This window comes from Panicum virgatum, chromosome 6K (genome assembly GCF_016808335.1).
Source record: "Panicum virgatum strain AP13 chromosome 6K, P.virgatum_v5, whole genome shotgun sequence".
Classification (NCBI taxonomy): Eukaryota; Viridiplantae; Streptophyta; class Magnoliopsida; order Poales; family Poaceae; genus Panicum; species Panicum virgatum.
The window spans coordinates 27385039-27404861 of NC_053141.1; the positions used below are offsets into that span (position 1 = coordinate 27385039).

The 19823-nt window shown below is 46.3% G+C and overlaps 1 protein-coding gene and 1 long non-coding RNA gene across 2 annotated transcripts; both read right to left on the bottom strand.

Moving 5' to 3' along the window:
• Positions 1-11032: 11032 nt before the first annotated feature.
• LOC120712144 lies at positions 11033-12446 on the bottom strand. The gene is made up of 2 exons (XR_005690714.1): positions 11969-12446; positions 11033-11894 (listed from the first exon to the last, which is right to left on the bottom strand). It is a non-coding gene; the product is annotated as an uncharacterized LOC120712144 (long non-coding RNA).
• Positions 12447-13357: 911 nt separating this feature from the next.
• LOC120712145 lies at positions 13358-16126 on the bottom strand. The gene has a single exon (XM_039997862.1). It carries the CDS (start codon positions 16073-16075, stop codon positions 13661-13663), a length of 2415 nt encoding a protein of 804 aa, XP_039853796.1. The 5' UTR covers positions 16076-16126; the 3' UTR covers positions 13358-13660.
• Between the last annotated feature and the right edge of the window lie 3697 nt (positions 16127-19823).

Here is a 19823-nt window from a genome sequence, read left to right on the forward strand (position 1 = left end):
CCATCTACCTCACCGGCCTGGATGAGTTTTACCGTGAACAGGTGGCACAACTGAAGCAACAAATCCACAGGGCAGAAAAGGCAACCTAAGAACTGGAGGAATAACAGACAAGAGCCGCACGCGCCGATTATTCCCTAGCCGCTCTCCAAGCCCAATGGCAAGAATACGAGGCTCACAGAGGAATTGGAGGGTGGATAGAGGAAGAACTCGAAGAAACCCATTGGGATAGAGGCACTCAGACCGAAGATGATGTGATGGATCAGTGTCTTCCACCAAAGAAGCGCCCTATCCGGATCGAGGAAGAGTCCCCATGATAGGAGTAGCACTCCAAACTAGAACCCTATCCTAATAATCATGTATCCATGGAAATTGTACCCCTCCTTGTTGTAATAATAAATACCATCTATCCCCTTTGTACCCAAATACTTGTGTAAAATTTGTTCACCCTATCTTTGTTTTCAGATGGCTGAGGAAGGATGGACCTAGGGTAATTGTCAAGCTGCACCTGGCTTCCCCAGCCTTTTGATTAATGCCCTGGAAAGCCTTGGAGTTACGGAATGCCCAAGGTACTACAGTAGAGAGTACGAGCACCATGGTACCCTCCGCTGCAGGGTCATCCTGGTCATCGCCAGAAGCGACCGCTACCCCGACATCCAGCCATGGCGAGTGACCGCCATAGGGTTTAGGCACCAAGACACCTATCCTTTGGCCATCAGGAAGGCGCTCTGTTATCTGTGCCGGATTTTTGAAGGACACCTCGCCCCCACACCGATGAGGTTCTTTCCCCCAGCCATTAGAACCCCAGTTTGGGAAGCTCGTATGAGGAGCCTGGAACGGCGCCGCCATGAAGAAGATCCCCTGTATCAAGTGGTTACCTACCTAGCCTCCCTGGATCAGCTCTTTGATGAGCAAGCCAGCATCCTGAGGGAGCAGACCCATCGAGCTGAACAAGCAGAGCTCGCGGTAAGACTGCAACAGATCAGGGCAGCCCAAGCCGAGGCAAGAGCCGCAGCAGCGGCCAGCAACGAAGCGGTTGCTCAGGATAGCCTCAGGCAAGCACGAGACCGGCATATGCAAGAATGGACCAGAAGTGGAATGCCAGTCCTAGTGATTGGGGAAGACCATGTCCTACTCGGGACGCCCATCATAGGATGGGGACCACTCGTGAGAACCCCACAAGCCCCGCCCGAGAACCCTGAATGGTCTACTGCCGCCGTTGAAAGAGAGGCTGCTGCGCAACCCCGGGAAAAAAGAAACCTAGAGGGCGGCAAGCAAGGACTGCTCATTCCCCTGGAAGCACACTCCGAAGAAGGCTTGCCCCGTGAGTAGCATGCCTCAAAGCCACCCCAGCCCCTTTGGCCTAAGTTGTACCCTTAAGTGTGACCCTGTACCAGGGCATGTAGTACGCGTTTAGCCTTGCCCCAGTGTTGTACCCCTCCCTTGCAGTAATAAAATCATTTGTGCTTGTGGTTTGTCATGTTTGTGTGCTTGTTGTTAGTTGTATGTTTTCCAGCAGAAGGTAGATTTTGTCTTTTCAAAAATATGATTTAAACAACTTAAACATCACATAGTCTTAATTCCAATCTCACAAAAACTCTACTCAATCCACAGATGGCTTCCCGAAGCGGTACGAGGGCCTCCCGCAACCGAACCCCTGCAGCCGCTGATGCAGGAGTACAGCCTTTGGGCAGAACTCTCCTCAGGGAGAACAGGAAGTATGCCAGAACGAAGGAGAAAATCCAGAAGTGCCACTGCCACCACCACCACTCCTCGGGGACCTGGCACATATAATACACAACTAGACCCTCATACTGGAAACACTGGCCAATGCCCTCGTCAATAAGCAGCCACGAGAGCAGACCATGAATGATAAGCTGACAGCTTTTCTGAAGACCAAGCCGCCCACCTTTGCCGGATCCAGCAACCCCTTCGATGCAGACGACTGGCTGCGTGTGATCCTGAGAAAGCTCGAGCCATTCAAATGCCAGGATCGAGACAAGATTCTTCAGGTAGCCCACCAACTCACCGGGACTGCCTTAGCTTGGTGGGAGAATTACTGTGCCGCTACCGAGGATGCCTCCACTATCACTTGGAAGGAATTTGTGAAGGAGTTCCGCCACTATCATATCTCCTCGGCCACCATGAAGCGCAAGGCGGATGAGTTCCGTGCACTTCAGCAAGGGAGCATGTCAGTAGAAGAGTATACCCACCAGTTCATGGAGCTGGCTTGATATGCACCAGAGGAAGTGGACGATGATGAAAAGAAGCATGACATGTTCAAGAAGGGATTAACCTAGAACTCTGGATCTTGCTTACTCCACAGATCTACCTGGACTTCAACACCCTGATGAAGAAGGCTATTCTCACAGAAAGGGCCAAGGCTGAAGAAAGGAAGGATAACAAGCGCGAGTTTCTGGAAAGCAAGGCCCGCCAGCAGGACCGCTTTCAGAGACCAAGGAACTCCAGCTATACGGCACCAAGATTTCAGGCCCCAATGCATTATAGGACCCAGTTGCAAGTGACAGGATTCCAAACCCCTAACACACAGTTCAGAAGCCAGAACACCATGAAGACCCAGCAGAGCAATGCCAGCCAAGTCACCACCAACAACAACAATGCTAAGGCCTGTTTCAACTGCCGAGAGACATGGCATTTCATTGCTAACTGCCCGTATGCCAAGAACAAGCCTGCTACATCAGCCTTCTCCAACACGGTGAATGGACCAAGGCCAGTTCTGTCAGGTGCCAATTGAGTGCCCATCCGCAACAACAACAACACTAACAACAACAGTCAGCAGATGAGGCAGCCCCAGCAGTCATTTGGACGAGCCCGCGTCAACCACATCAACGCGCAGGAGGCTCAAGGAGCTCAGGGTGTAGTGCTCGGTGAGTACCTAGTCAGCTCAGCTCTTGCAACGGTACTATTTGATTCTGGAGCATCACACTCGCTCATATCCTCGAGTTTTGTAGAAAAGCATAATATACCTACAATACTACTAAAAACACCCCTATTAACCCAGACGTCTGGAGGTGACATCAAGTGTCAACTAGGTTGTCTACGGGTAAGGATCAATTTAAGTGGGGTAGAATTCCTAGCAGACCTAGTAGTACTTAAGTCTAAGGGAATAGACGTGATTCTTGGGATGGACTGGTTAAGCCGACACAATGGTCTCATAGGTTGTACTGACAAGGTAGTACACCTAACGAACCAGAAGGAGTACGAGTGACCTGCCATACCCGGGAAAGTGGATCTGATCCAATGGTGTTTAGCATGGAAGCCAAGTCCTTGGAAGAAGTCCCAGTAGTAAACGAATATCCAGATGTTTTCCCTGAAGAACTTCCCGGAATGCCACTAGATAGGGATATAGAATTTGTCATCGACCTTGTCCCAGGGGCCTCTCCTATAGCCAAGAGAACCTATAGGAAGGCAACCTCTGAATTGGCAGAATTAAAGAAGCAACTGGAAGAATTACAACAAATTGGCTTCATCAGACCAAGCTTGTCTCCTTGGGGAGCCCCAGTCCTATTTGTCAAGAAGAAGGATGGGAGTATGAGGTTGTGTGTAGATTACCGAGCACTGAACGAAGTTATCATCAAGAATAAGTACCCCCTCTCCAGGATTGATGACCTTTTCGATCAACTAAAAGGGGCCAAGTACTTCTCCAAGATTGATCTGTGGTCAGGATATTTTCGGCTCAAGATTAGGGAAAGCGACATCCCAAAGACAGCCTTCGTCACCCGTTACGGGCAGTTTGAGTTCACCGTGATGACTTCTGGACTAACTAATGCACCTGCTTATTTCATGAACCTCATGAACAAGGTGTTTATGGACGAGTTAGATAAGTTTTCCGTAGTCTTTATCGACGACATACTTATTTACTCCAAGTGTGTTCAGGAACACGAGCAACATTTGCGGGTAGTATTGGAAAAGCTGAGAGTACATAAGCTATATGCCAAATTTAGCAAGTGTGAATTCTGGCTTGAGAAAGTAGCTTTCCTTGGTCATATACTAACCGCAGAAGGAGTAGCAGTGGACCCCGAGACGGTCGAAGCAGTCTCCAACTGGCAGCAACCGACCAATGTTAGTGAAATCAGAAGCTTTCTTGGATTAGCTGGGTATTATCGGAGATTCATCGAAGGATTTTCCAAGATAGCCCAGCCCATGATGGAGCTGCTCAAGAAGGATAAGAAATTCACCTGGACAGAGTCATGTGAAAGAAGTTTTCAAGAATTAAAGAGTAAGTTGACAACCGCCCCAGTGCTGACCTTACCGGATATTCATCGGGATTTTGTTATTTATAGTGATGCATCCCGACAAGGATTAGGATGTGTCCTCATGCAAGACGTGAAAGTGGTTACATATGCTTCCCGCCAACTCAGGCCGCATGAGAAGAATTACCCAACACATGATCTGGAGTTTGCAGCCGTAGTGCATGCCCTCAAGATTTGGAGGCATTATCTAATCGGAAATAAGTGCGAGATCTATACTAACCATAAGAGTTTGAAGTATATTTTCACTCAGCCAGATTTAAACTTAAGGCAAAGAAGGTGGTTAGAACTGGTTAAGGATTATAATGTGGAAATTCATTACCACCCTGGCAAAGCTAATGTGGTAGCCGATGCCTTAAGCCGGAAATCTTATGGACTCAAGGATGCACATCTACAGGAAGAAATGGCACGATTGAATGTGCACATTGTCCCCCGAGGTTCCATTCGCAAGATGAGCATTCAATCTACTCTGGAGGATAAAATCAAAGAAGCCCAAAGTTCGGACAAGGACTTGATGGAAATCCGAACGCAGACTGGAGAAAATAAGGCACCGGACTTTAGAGTGGATAATAAAGGAACTTTATGGTATAAAAATAGAATCTGTGTGCCCCAGGAAGGAGACTTCCAAAAAATAATTATGGATGAAGCCCATAACTCGGCCTACTCCATCCACCCAGGATCCACCAAGATGTATATGGATTTAAAACAAAAGTATTGGTGGAAAGGTATGAAGGCGGATATTGCACGGTTTGTCGCCCATTGTGATACTTGCCAAAGGATTAAGGCCGAACATCAAAAGCCAGCAGGATTGTTGCAACCCCTACCCATCCCGATTTGGAAATGGGACGAGATAGGAATGGACTTTGTAGTGGGTTTGCCCAGGACACAGAAAGGACATGACTCCATATGGTTAATAGTGGACCGACCCACTAAAGCGGCTCATTTCATACCCGTACGGACCAATTACGGTGGAGAAAAACTAGCCAAGCACTATGTGGAGAATATAGTGAAGTTGCATGGTGTGCCTAGCAGAATCGTTTCAGATTGAGGGACCCAATTCACCTCTAGGTTTTGGAAAAGTTTGCATAAAGCTATGGGCACCAAATTGGATTTCAGCTCCGCCTATCACCCACAAACGGACGGCCAAACAGAAAGGGTGAATCAGATTATGGAGGATATGTTGAGAGCATGTGTCCTTACCTATGGTAAGGATTGGGAGCAGAGTTTATCCTATGCAGAATTTTCATACAACAATGGTTATCAAGCAAGCTTGGGCATGTCAGTATTTGAAGCTCTTTATGGGAGAAAATGCAGAACTCCCCTGATGTGGTCAGAAGTTGGAGAGCGTGCCCTAGTCGGCCCCGCACTCATAAAGGAAGCAGAAGAAAGAGTGGCCGAGATTAGAGAAAAACTGAAGGCCGTCCAGTCCCGACAGAAGAGCTACGCAGACAAGAAGAGACGAGAAGTAAGCTTCAACCTGGGAGAGTTCGTCTACCTTAAAGTTTCACCTATTCGGGGGACTCGAAGATTTCAAGTACAAGGAAAGCTAGCCCCTCGGTACATTGGGCCGTACCAAGTTCTGAAAAAAGTCAGAGCCGTAGCATACCGTCTAGAGCTACCAGGAGGAATGTCGGATATACACCCAGGAGATGTTTGAGAGTACCGGAGATGTTTGAGAGTACCGGAGCTACCAGGAGGAATGTCGGATATACACCCAGGAGCCAGTTATCCATGTGTCCCAACTAAGGAGATGTTTGAGAGTACCGGAGAAAGAGCATGTGCCAGAAGAAGAGATAGATCTACAGACAGACCTTCGGTACCAGAAAGTACCTGTTAAGATTTTGGACACTGTCACTAGAAGGACAAGAAACTCCAAGGTACGGATTTGCAGAGTTCAGTGGAGCAGACACGGAGTAGAAGAAGCTGCATGGGAACGTGAAGATGCTCTGAAGAAAGAATTTCCCCATCTGTTTAGGAGCCAGCCGAATCTCGAGGACGAGATTCATTTTAAGTGAGGTAGGTTTGTGACGTCCCGAAAAAAATTCACCAAAATTAAAACACGCGCTAAATATAATTTTCGAAATCTTTCATCGTTGAGCTCAAAATCTTCCTAAAACCCTAAACCCTAATCCCTGAAATCTTTTCTCTGTCCCAAACACCCGATTTCCAAACCCCGACCCATCTCTCTATGGCCCTCGTTCCGCGCGCGCATGACCGCCGCTCGTGCCCGACCGACGCCGCTGTCGCCGCCGAAACTTCCGCCGAGCGGTCTCTCTCTCTCATTTTCTTTTCCTTTTTCCCTTTTCCATTTTTCTTCCTTTTTCTTTTTCTTCTTTTCCCTCCTCCTCCCTTATCCTTGTGGTGGAACCACCCAAACTAACTGGGCCCGGGTGCACTGATCTTCGTTGCTAGGCAACTCTGACCCAAATCGGCACGCACTGGTAGTTCCTCGAGTGAAGCCTCGATTAAAGCCACGCTATTCCAGGATCAGCAGACAACACTCACACGAAGGTGAGCCCAGAGATTACAACATAGAACAATTCATACATCTCAGAGTGATTGCAGCGGAAAGGAAAATTATTACAAACCAGGTTCAGAATAGTAAAGTACTACAGAGTTCCATCTACTCAAATTATTCAAGTCTCATTGTTCAGCGGAAGCATAAAAAGGTAACTAGCGAAGTAACGTGATGCATCGATAAAGCCCGTACGAAAGCGTCACTCAGCGGGAGGGCGGTCAGCACCGGCTGAAGGACCATCCCACTCAACAGACCAGCCCGGAGGCATGGTACACGGCCAAGTAAGACTCGCGAACAGATCTTCAAAGTTAGTACCTGAAAAACAGTGCCACAAGCAAGGCTGAGTATACTAATACTCAGCAAGACTGACCCGTCTCCGGATATAAGTTTTCGAATGGAATGGCACTTCTGTGTGATTTGCCGAATGGTGTGCTCGAACTTGTGTGGTTGAGCAAGGAAGGGAGATATCCATCCTGTCACCATTAAGGACCGAGTTGATGTGTCATCTCACCTAACTCCACTATCGTGCAAACCACTCGACCATTGTATGGGCAACGGCTTAGCATAAACCCCACTAGTTAGTCTGATAGCCATCAAGAGAGCTGAGAGCAACGGGTGACTAAGGAGAAAAGATAAACTCTGTGTGACTTATGCCCTGGTTAAACCTCGGAGTTAGGTCTATGGCCCCTTGGTTGATCCCGTGGTGGCTAGTCAGGTCTAGCTAAAGTGGGTAATGGCTTTGTTGGGATCTGCTCCGACACTAAGGTGATCGAGTTGCGGTACCCCGCTTGTGGGTAAAGTTGCACACCTCTGCAGAGTTAAGAATCTATTCGAATAGCCGTGCCCACGGTACTGGGCGAGTTACGGTGTGGTCACATAACTAGTGTTTCTTCTGGGAATGGATGGGTTGGCGTGGGTTATTTTGGAAAAGTGTCCGGCAGTTGTGCCGTGTGCTACGGCAGACGAGGAGTCCGGTAGCAACTTAAAACTTGGATCCTGTGTGGATCAACCCTATGTGTTACTCGGTACAAGAAAACTTGCTTTGAAAAATCCTTTCTTTCAAATGAACCCCTGCATAAAAATAGCTTTCCGCAAATTAAACCCTAGCCTTATCCTTGATTTACCCTGTGCATGATATTCTGTTTATACACCTCCGTGGGTATGGTTGGATTTGCTGAGTACGTTTGTACTCACCCCATTCTTAATTTTTACAGAGGAGGATCTAGACTTCGTTCCTGAAGACGTCGAGTAGAGGTTCCGTCCTGCACCCAACCTTGCCTATGGATAGGGTCACCCGCAGGAGTTCCGTATGGCGCAAGACTCTGATGACCCCCTCTACGTAGTTAATATTGTGGTGTGGGTGTTAGTGGTTATCCTCGCGATAGTGGCGCTTCACTGCCTATTACCGTATAGAGTTGTATCGTGATGTACCATCTGATGTAATAAATGTGTCATCAGCCTCCTGGGACTGATGTTTGTATCACATTTAAGTCTTCTCTTATGAGGGGACGCTTCACATACCTATCTGGGTGATCAAAACTCAGTGTATGAGCTTACGAATGATACAATATCTCATGGATTGTGATTGTTTCAGTTGGCTATGCAATTTATGAGCTATTCAGTATTCACTCATAGTTAACTGTTGCTGCTGCTGGAACGTTGTAGCAAAAGATTTAGAACTATGATTTATTACAAATATTCTAACTGCTGCTGCTAAGCCACAGTAACACAATGTTTGCACATATTCTTGTTGATATATATACACACCAACAATTTATTCCCAGTTCTTGTGGGTGTCACACCAGACACTGACACAATGTCAATTTGCAGGATTATATTGGTTCTCAGCAGGGTGGTGTTCAAGAGCACGCGGGAAAGCTGGAGACGTATGAGCTTCCCATCTGATCAGTGCATGCAGGGAGGGTTCTGATCTTAGACATGAGTGTTGTATCCTGGTACTGATTCTTGCGTGGACGGGCAGCCATATACTCTTTTAGCATATGGCCATGTTACTAGCAAACTGTTGTTTTAGCTACTACTTAATTTTTCTTTAGGGAAACTATTCAACTGGAACGGATTGGGATTTACCAATGTTGCTATTCTATCCCATCATGTGTAGACAATGTAATGCGTAACCTGTTTATTCGACTTAATCTGTCACTAGTTTTATATTCTTTTTGTCAGTATGAAAAATGTTAGAAAGGAGAATTTCTTCACTAGTTAACACATAATAATGGGCTAGTGCAGATAGTAAAGATTTGTATTTAATTTTCTATGAGCGTATCCTATCACAAGCAGCTTTGTCCATCTTAGTTTATTTTGATTTGGTGTTTTGTGTGTTTTAACAGGTTTGTTGAAGTGCAAAGTAAAGAATGGATAAAATAAAGTAGACTAATTCTTTTACTTCAATTTCAGCTGTAAGATTCATGTGGAAATCCATATATGCTTTATTTTTAGTTTAATGTAGCTAGGTGCCACTATGTGTCCTACTGATTTATAAACCATTTTGATATCTGAGACTTTTTAAATTGGTTATGACAAATGGTCCTGCTTACTTGTTAATGGACATGAAGTGCATCCAGGCACGCTGCCTGTTCGACATCCACGCATGCAAGATTTGTTATCTCAGCCGCTGGCCTGTCTTGCTCGATGGCCTTTCCATGTAATGAGTGATTTGTTTGCCCAGTTTGATGCCACCGTCTCGTAGAAGAAAGAGGACCATTGTGACAGCTCAATGAAACATTGTGAGAGGTCAGTTTCAGCTGGCTGCTCAGTGCGGTGTGATTGTTGATGAGTTTATTGCTGCATGGAGATCATCTAATACAATCATCTGAGGTGAGGCATCGAGCAGGTGCATTGGAGCAAATTAGGATGACTGATATCATTCTCAGCATGTCGGTGCATTCGGACGTGCGGGTAATCTATCCAGAAGTCTCTTAATGACTGTCTTCTTTGCAATGAAAATTCTGGAATACTGTGATGGCGAAGGCCATGCCTGCCTAAAAGACTAATATAGATCTGGTAAGCACAGTATACTATTTTCTTAAACTACATCCCATTTCTGCAATACCCCAATTTTCTTGTTAAAGTATTACAGTTATGCTTTCTTGCAGGCACGATCAGCTAGGATGAGGGATGAGATGCTGCATTACCTTACTTTTCACACAGCTAACATGGTGGAATACTTAACCGACAAGCTTCTCTAGTTTAGTATTGAAGGGTTCCCCTTCCATTTAAATATTTATCTGAAGTATAGTGTGTGCTAGCTAGATTAGTGTCCCAGTGCCTCCTTTCATTGTACATATATACATGTTACCCTGTTACACAAATTAACTTGGTGAACAAATATGCTACTAGTAAAGTCAGTCTGTTGTATTCGATGGTGTTCTGCCTATCCGTGACCCATTCTCTCGCGAATTCTTTTGCCAATGCATTTTTCAAATACAATGTTCAGAGACGGAGACAGACAGAGATAGCATTTCCAAGACATAGCGATCGTTTTCCTCCAGCGATTAGGATTTAGGAACGATGCTTGTCGGAGACAGGATCGAACTGCTTGGTGGAGACGTGTGCACGTGGGACAGAGAGAGAGAGAGAAAAAAAACAAACGCTGCCTCCACAGTCCACGTACAGGTCACGAAAAAGAACCAGCCTCCTGTGCGGGCGAGTGCGCCGCGTCGGAACGGCTCGAAGAAAAACCGCCAGCGGGCAGCGCGAGGGGGGCCAAGGGACGGCGCGCGTTGGCTGGCTCGGGTATGTTATTCCATACCCAGCCTAGGGTATGGAATAGCGGCATCCTATAAATATATATATAAATATATAGTTGGTTACATACCTCTATTTTTTTATTTTCTAATCCCTACGCACTATTGAATTGATCATCCTACTCTATCTAAATGTGGATGTACATGGGACCACACTACTGGAAACATGAATTTTCCTGTGTGCCAAGAACCGTCAGGGAAATATGGAAAAACCGTCAGAAAAATACTCTCTGACTGGGATACCAACGGAAATATACCGTCAGGGATAGCTTCACAGAGAAATTTAATTTTCCCGACAGTTTCCCGACAGAATATATTTTTCTGACGGTTATTCTCTGACAGTTCACTCCCAGAAAATTTCGGTGGCATCAGGTTTTGAGAAGCGTCAAGAACCGACAGGTTAAATCATTTTCCTGTCGGTTGCCACACAGGGAAAAGCCAACTAGGAAATTAAAAAAAAATACAGCACACAAATTTCCTCATTTAGTCGACATAACAAATTGAATCACTCAAATATACACATTTGCACATATAGCTAAGTTGAATCTTAAAGATCTGTACAATCCATGCAGCCATTATTTCTCATTGAATTTCCAACACATACACACCAATGCCCTTTATATTTCATTACACAAAGTGAAAAGCACATATCATTAGTGACATCCATGTGTACTGGTGTCTGCTTAACACGAATGGCATGGACCATTTTCTGGTGTCTTCTGTCCTTGCAAGAGACAAAGAACTGAACATTAGCTTGTTAAAGCAACATTAGCTTGTTAAGGGAACTAATCTACAAATGAATGTCATATAAATTATATATATGCAGAATGTCATAGAGGAACCAAACTAAGGTCATTCGCAGTTGCCCATACAACACTGCACAATCTGCAGTTTCAGAACAGATTACACAGCCCAAACAACACTATCGAAAAACTCAAGACATACTTAATTGAAAGAAAAGACAGAAGCATTAAACATTGAGCGTCCAGGCCTCGTTCAGAAACTACAGTCTAGTCCACTTATGAAATCTATCACATACCTGCAGCTTGAAAGTAACTAGGACGAGAAAAAAATCTAGGGTAACAAATAATGGTTTCTCCAGTCTCCACTCAACTGCAAATAACCAAATCGCTTAGAAAAAACCTTAACCGCATGAGTTGCACATAATTAATCACTATCTACACAAATCCTAGGGAGGGCCGGAGGGGCAAGCCTCCGGTCCGTGCTGCAAAGCAACTGGATTAGAAGACATACAAGGATTGACACTGTAAGATGACAATCTTGAAGGCTGTGTTGACCCAACGAGGTTGGAGATGGGCAGATCCGGTGAAGATGGTTCCAGATCTATGCAGTGAGTTGTCAAAATATGCAAGTAATAAAAAGATTCTAAACTATGCTTATTAGCTTCTGCTACTCACCTCTTCACAAGATGGCTGTCACATGCGGAAAATGCGGCAGAGCCAGCACAGTGAAGGGAACTAATCCGGGTGCTTCTTGGCCGGCGGACATGAAGATGGCGGCTGGACCAGCGATGAATGGTGCAGCAGAGGTTGCAGCTCGGGCATGGCTGTGTCGTTGACAAGCCGACAGCAAAACAACACGAGCCAAACGGCAAGTCCATGGGGGCCCGGCAGCAGAGTTGTGCGGGGGGCATCCATGGCGCCTACACCCGAGCGCGAATACGGCACAGCCATGGGAGACGGCGAGCGTGGCGAGTAGGAGCAGGGTGAGGCCCCGGAGGCCTTGCGCCCCTACGTCGAGGGAGCTTGCTGCGCCGGCGCTGACGAAGCCACTGGGTGCCATACTGCCATGGGAGAGAGGAGATAAGGTTGGGGAAAGGATAAGGCTAGGGGGGAGAGAGAGAGTGTGCGCGCGTGAGCGGTGATGAGAGATAAGTGAGGGAGAGACGGCGGACGTGAGGCAGATAAAACTAGAATAGATGAAATGTTCGGGACCGGGCGGAAGAATGCAATTTTCGCGTGTGTGTTGTAGGTGCCGTTCAGAAAAAAAATGAAGGGTACAAAAAAAATGAAGGGTACACAGGGATATTTTTGTTTCTGGTAGTGCCATGACATAGTACAATTACAAGACGAAGCGATGGCGGATGTGTCAATAGTCTCGATCGCTCCTCATCCTTGCAAATGAACATGGTGGCCTGTACACGTGATGTGTGGGTGGTGAGCGCCCAGAGCACGGTGCTGAACTCGCTTCCTTGCACCAGGGCTCCCTCAGCATGCCCCATCACACGCTCCTCCTCGCTTGATGGCGCTAGGTAGATGACGAGCTCCATCCACACATCCGCCGAACACATTCCACCGTTTATTAGCAGCTACTTCGTCTGTCATCAGAAACTTCCCTAGCTTTACGCCGTCACGCACAAGTTTGCTGCAATCATCACCGGGGGTCAGCGTCGGGCCGTCAATGAGCTTCGAGCTGGACAAGCCGTCAATGAGCTTCGAGCTGGACAACGCAATGGCCACTCTGCTGAAGGTTGTTCCTTCCGTGGTGCTGCTCATCGTCTGCGGGCAGCGATCCACCTCCATGCTGCTGGTGGCGATGTGCCATGTGAAGAGCCGGTGCGCCTCGGCACCATGCGCTCCCAGCACCGAGGAGGTGCTCGACCGTAGAGTCACGATTGGAGAAGAAGACGCGAGTCAATTCAATTGATATGTGTTTATATGTTGTAACACTGGTAGTGATTCCTAATCACCGCAATTGCAATGATATATAGGCTACATTGATATGTGTTTATGTTGTAGTGGTAATTTATCTAGTAATGAAATGAAAGCATAAGTAAAGTACAGAAGTGAAAGCAGAAGCACCTTTTGAATTGGATAATTATTAAGCAATCACACACATTAATACTGTGTAGTGTGTGATACTCATAATACATAATGCACAGCCAATACAAACTCACATCCCCCTGATCGAAAGGAGGTGATGGAATAAGCTTTCTTCATATGCATGGAAGGAAAGCTAGCACGCCAAACCCAAAACACACACTGTCGCAAGGCAGAACAACACTAGCACCAAGCAAGCTGGAAATTAAAGGCAAAGCACGCAGATGGAAAATGGCATGTGCCAACACCACAGGCCTCTGTGTCTTCTCCTCATCCTTCGAGATCAACGTGGTAAGTTGTTGCCGGTGGTTTTTCGGTCGGTGGCCTGGACACGCCGATGTGGGTGGTGAGCGCCCAGAGCACGGTGATAAACTCGCTTCCTTGCACCAGGGCGCCCTCATGGCCGATCACGCGCTCCTCGTCGCTCGATGGCGCCAGGTAGATGATGAGCTCCGTCCACACATCCGCCAACACCTTCCACTTGTTGTCAGCTGCGTCTGTCATCAGAAGTTTGCCTAGCTTCACGCCGTCACGCACAACTTTGCTGCATTCATCACTGGGGGTCAGCGTCGTCGGGCCATCAATGAGCTTCTGGATCCGCGCCCGTTGCGTCGAGAAGTAGTACTCCCGACAGCCGATCATGGCCTTGAGCTCCTTCTTCATCTCCTCGAAAACGAGCTCCACCTTCTCCGGATTCTCCGGCAGTAGCTCCGGGTGGAAGGCTACCAGGTAGGCACAGTATTTGGACAGCGTAATGGCCACCCTGCTGAAGGTTGTTTCTTCTGCTGCTATGCTCTGCGGTCGGCGCTCCACCTCCATGATGCTGGTGGCGATGTGCCACGTGAGGATGACCTCGGCGACGCTGTCGCTCTGGCATGCCCACGACAACTTGTCAGATAGGAAGTTCTTGCGCAGTGCGGACCTGCCACGGTCAAGATGGATTTCACGTCCATCTTCCACTAGGTAGTCCATGATGGATTTCTTCACACTGTTGGGCACTAGCCTCTTTTGCACTGCTAAGCCAGTGAACGCGGCGAACAGTGGCAGCTTGAGCGGCCAGCGGACATTCAGGACGGAGAACTGCTTGATTTCAAGGCGGCTGGGGTGACTCATCTTGCTCCGCAGCCACATGATGATGCTGAAGCCCACCCAGAACATGGTGCCCCGGAAGGTGGTGTTCCTCAGCCAGCGTGGTTTGGAGATGTAGTTGTAGAGCATGGACACCATGAACCAGTTGGAGAGGAGGAAGACGAAGAACTCCCATATCTCCTCGTAGAAGTAGATGATGAACAGAAGGACGGTGATGGAGAGGTCTACGATGGAGAAGAAGGCTTCAGGTTTGTTGACTCTATGCAGAAGGCAGATAACTATCTTGAAAACCCCAGATTTCAAGGTGTAGTTATCTGTGATTATGCTCTGGAACGCGTAGCGGACGTCACCATTGGCGCAGATAATGACGGTCATGACGCACAGGACGGCGATGACTATGTTGAGGATAATGTAGTTGAGGAAGAGGAAGAAGGGGCTTGCAAGGACGACAGGGACAACAGAGTGGTAGTACTCGCTAAGGAAGTTGACCTCGTCGTTCATGACCTGGAACATTGCTTCGGCTGAGCTGCTTGCGGTTTCGCCGTTGGTGTCGTAGAGGCCTTTCAGGAGGAGGTCCCGGGAGTCGTCCTCTTCTTGTTTGCTCAGCGTCGGCAGGTGCTCAAACCTTCGGCGCAGCAGCTTGAAGAGAGCGAACGAGAGGCAGATCCTCTTCAGGCGTTGGATCTGCTCTAGGGAGGTGAAAAACTTGTCCTTGTCGTCCAGCTCCCAGACTTTGCCGACGGTGACGATGCCATCGTTTTCTCTGATCAACCGGACAACGCCGCCGCCGTCGTCATAGCCTCGGGAGCTGGCCTTCTTGTCCAGCTTGTAGCCATCTGCAGTGGGCTCGATGTCCACCAGCATCTCTTCTCCCATGACAATGTAGTTGCACTCCTTCAACACCTCATCTCCAGCAACGCCGACAGTAGCTCGAGGCTCCTCCTCCTGCTGCTCCAGCATCTGGGCCATGTACGAGCTGATGAGGCGGGCGTTCTTGCCATGGGCATAGGACCGCTTCCCGAACTCGGTGAAGGCGATCCTCTGTAGCACGCGGGTGGCGCAGAGGATCCAGAGGATGGCGAACACCACCTTCCGGCCGGTGCTCTTGATGTTGAAGAAGACGAGGCTTCCCAGCCAGACGACGCGGCCGGCGCGCTGGATGGTGCCGGAGTATCCGCGCATGCGGATCTCGTCCACCTTCTTGCGCAGGAGCTCCACCAGGAGCATCCATGCCAAGATGATGCCGGCCCTCAGAGAGAGGTCGGCGACATAGGCAGAGCCCCCCTTGTTAGTGTAGTACTGGTCGGCAGCATTATGGTTGTTCTTGGCTTCGGAGAAGAGGTAGGACATGACGGGGAGGAAGAGGGAGAGCGCCGAGGAGAGGAAGAGCCGAACTTTGGGGTCGAGGATGGCGCTGGTGTCAGTGATGCCGCTGAAGAGGTTGAGGTTGAAGAAGAGCCCGGCGAGGGCGAACATGATCACGGAGGCTGCAACCATGTTGGGCTCATTGCTCTTGTCGGTGTAGGATGATGTGAGGTTACCGACGTAGCTGTTGATGTCGCTAATACTGTCTAGGCACTTCTCGTTGCTGATCATCGTTGCATGCAGTGCAAGCAGCGTCGTACCAGTATAGTTCTACAAGGTCTCGAGTGTATTAGTTCCATTCAGGGAGCACTGCCATCTTTGCACTTGATCATATATTGTCCAGTACTGCGACCGAAGCCATCGTTGTTTACAAGATCCTTTTCCTCTGGCTCTCTCTTTGGTACCTGATTCCATTTTCTTCCTTCCTCTTTGCCAAAGGGAGTGTACTACAGGACCACGAATCTCACCATTTTTAGAGGCCTATGCTTTAACACCAATCTGTGGTAGTCTGCACTAATTAAAGATCATATCGATGCAACTTTTGTCAGCTGTAAGGCAGTTTACGGCATCAACCTTGACATCAGCTTTAGAAGGTTAGAGAGATACATAATGCAGGGAGCGCATATATATATATATATATATATATATATATATATATATATATATATATATATATATATATATATATATACCCCCGTACTACAAATGCAAAATAGAATCTCGTTTGTGGCATTGGCCTCCTTTTAGAAGCTAGTTTCCTTTGGAAAAGATGTATAGGATTGTTAGCCATGTGCTTCGTTCTGGATCATCAACAGTCTTGTTTATATACAATGTACTGTATTCCTTTTCTTTGTGTCTTTACCTTAGATACTTATTCCATGTTCTTTTATTCTCTTTAATTTGCAAGCACGTGCTGCGCTGGACCAGGAGTCTCATTTCCATTTACAAGATCCTTTTCCTCTGGCTCTCTTTGGTACCTGATTCCATTTCTTCCTTCCTCTTGCCAAAGGGAGTGTACTACAGGACCACGAATCTCACCATTTTTAGAGGCCTATGCTTTAACACCAATCTGTGGTAGTCTCTGCACTAATTAAAGATCATATCGATGCAACTTTTGTCAGCTGTAAGGCAGTTTACGGCATCAACCTTGACATCAGCTTTAGAAGGGTTAGACAGATACATAATGCAGGGAGCATATATAATAAAATAAATATATATATATATACCCCCTACTACAAATGCAAAATGGAATCTCGTTTATGTGCTTCGTTCTGGATCATCAACAGTCTTGTTTATATACAATGTACTGTATTCCTTTTCTTTGTGTCTTTACCTTAGATACTTATTCCATGTTCTTTATTCTCTTTAATTTGCAAGCACGTGCTGCGCTGGACCAGGAGTCTCATTTCCACGAATCATCAGCAGTACGTCTTTGTTTACAAGATCCCTTTTCTCTGTCTCTCTCTTTGGTATCTGATCCATTTTCTTCTCAGGATCATCAGTTTCATGAGACCAAATTATAAGAGTAAGCTTTAACACCAACCTGCTGACAGCCTGCACTAAAGATCGTATCCATGCAACTTGTTGTCAGCTGTCAGTTTAGGCATCAACATCGACATTAGCTTTTAAGAAAGAATATCTTAAATGCATACTGCTGGGACCATTTTTTCTGTCTGTACTCCCTCTTTCTAAGAAAGAATACAATTCTAACACAGAGTGATATTTTAATATCTTAAATCTGACTAGCTGTAGATTTAAAAAAATATCAATATTTATGGTAACAAATAAATACCATTAGATTAATTATAAAAATATTTTTATAATAAATTAGCTTAGAGGCACAAATGTGGATATCATTCACTGAAGTCTAGGTCAAAAGTCACTTTAACCAGCACATAATCCATAGTTGTATATCTTTAGACAAAGGGAGCTCTTTTCTTTTATTTTCTTGTCCCTTCTATCAAAGCCATCCTACTCTAGCTATCTAAATATGTGGATGTACACGGGAACATGACTTACAGGCGAAGCAATGTCAGTTCTCATCTTTTTATTGCATATTACGTTACGTACTTACTTTGTTCTAAACCATATGACATTTTGGCTTTTCTAGATACATTTTCTTATTATATAGACATAGTGTATATATCAGAATGTACAGCAACACTATATATCTAAAAAGGCCAAAGCGTCTTATATTTCATTTGAGCAGTGAAATATGAGTATTATGAAAAGCGTCCATAAAATATGAGTATTATGAAAATAGGTAGCACCCTAAACAGGGAAGTAGGGGCTGTGTTTTAGGTAGCATAGCTGTAGATGCTCTAACCTTGAGTGTGGATGGAATACACCAAATAGTAGTCCAAAACTATGTTGGTTCGTAAGGAATTTTGACATGAGAGTATCAGTATATAAATAACCACACTTATATGTCACATTTTTCTTATGAAATAGCAGTGTGATAGTGTGATTTCTTGGAACTCATCGGAGTCTTCTGACCTGGGTAAGAAGCTGTAGATTCGCCCCTAATTCCTTTTTCTCTCTTTCTCTTAATTTGGTACTTATTCCATTTTTTTCCTCTTTTCTTTAATTTGCCAAAGGAACGTGTTGTGCTGGACCACGAGTCCAATTCTCATGAGACAGTCTTTGTTTACAAGATCCCATTTCTCTCTCTCTCTCTCTTTCGTATCTGATCCCCTCCTCGTTGCCAAAGCAAGGACGCATGTACAGGACCACAACCCTCATCATCTTCATGAGACCTATGTATTTCTTTGCTCTTCCATCTGGAGCATTTATCAATAGTCGTTTTCTTTTCTTCGCTTTAATTTGCAGAAGGAAGAACGTGTTGTGCTGGACCACGAGTCCATCATTTTCATGAGACAGTCTTTGTTTACAAGATTCCTTTTCTCTGTTTCCCTCTTTGCATTGGTATCTGATCCATCTTCTTCCCTCCGCCTTGCCAAAGGGAGGACACGTGTACAGGATGACCACGACTCTCATAATTTTCATGAAAACACCAATGTGCTAACAGCCGGCAGTAAAGATTATATGCATGCAACTTTCATCAGCTGTAAGGCAGTCTATGGCATCACCATCGGCATCAGCTTTAATAGGTTACATGCATATATACTCGCTCCGTTGCAAAATAAATGTCTCTATTGTCCGATGCCCATGTAATCTGATTCTCGCAGAACCCTTTGTCACTTTGTTTTTTGGGTTTTGGGGTTTGGGGTTTGGGAGGGGCTTTGGGTGGGGGGTTTGGTAGGGTGGTTTCAGAGAGGGTTTTGGGATTTTGGGCTTTTTGGGTTTTGGGAGTTGGTAGATTTTGGTTTTGGGAATTTGGGTTTTTGGAGGGGATTTGGGAGGGGGGTTTGGTTGGTGGTTTTTGGGATTTGGGGTTTGGGGTTTGGGAGGTGGTTTGTGAGTTGTTTTTTCGGTTTTGGGGTTTGGGTTTTGGTAGGGGGTTTGGGTTGGGGGTTGGGTAGGGTGGTTTGGTAGGGGGGTTTGGTTATTTGGGATTTTGGGGCTTTGGGACTTGGTAGATTTTGGTTTTGGGAATTTGGGTTTTTGGGCCTTTGTATTTTTGGTTTTTGGGATTTGGGGAATGGGAGGGGGTTTTGTAGGGGTGTGTTTGGTAGGGGGTTTGTGGTTTAGGAGTTTTTTTGGGTTTTGGGGCTTGGGGTTTTGGATGGGGTTTGGGAGGGGGGTTTGTTAGGGTTATTTGGCAGGGGGGTTTGGTTGTGGTTTGTGAGGTGGTTGTGGTTGAGGTTTTGGGTGTTTTGTTTTTTGTGGTTTGCCCATATAACACGTAACCTAGGTCTAGGAGAGGGTACCTCGTTCCATTTCCACCACTACTACTGCTTATTATAGCTGGGTGCGCCCTAAATAGTAAATTCCATGAGTGAAATGAGATGTTTGGTCTTTCATGTGCATGCCAATGATTATCACCCAGGTTTTAACATGAACATACTCAATTTACTGA

Bases quoted from the DNA above. Each gene is read 5' to 3' on its own strand.
- LOC120712145 (XM_039997862.1), bottom strand. From the start codon at position 16,075: ATGATCAGCAACGAGAAGTGCCTAGACAGTATTAGCGACATCAACAGC.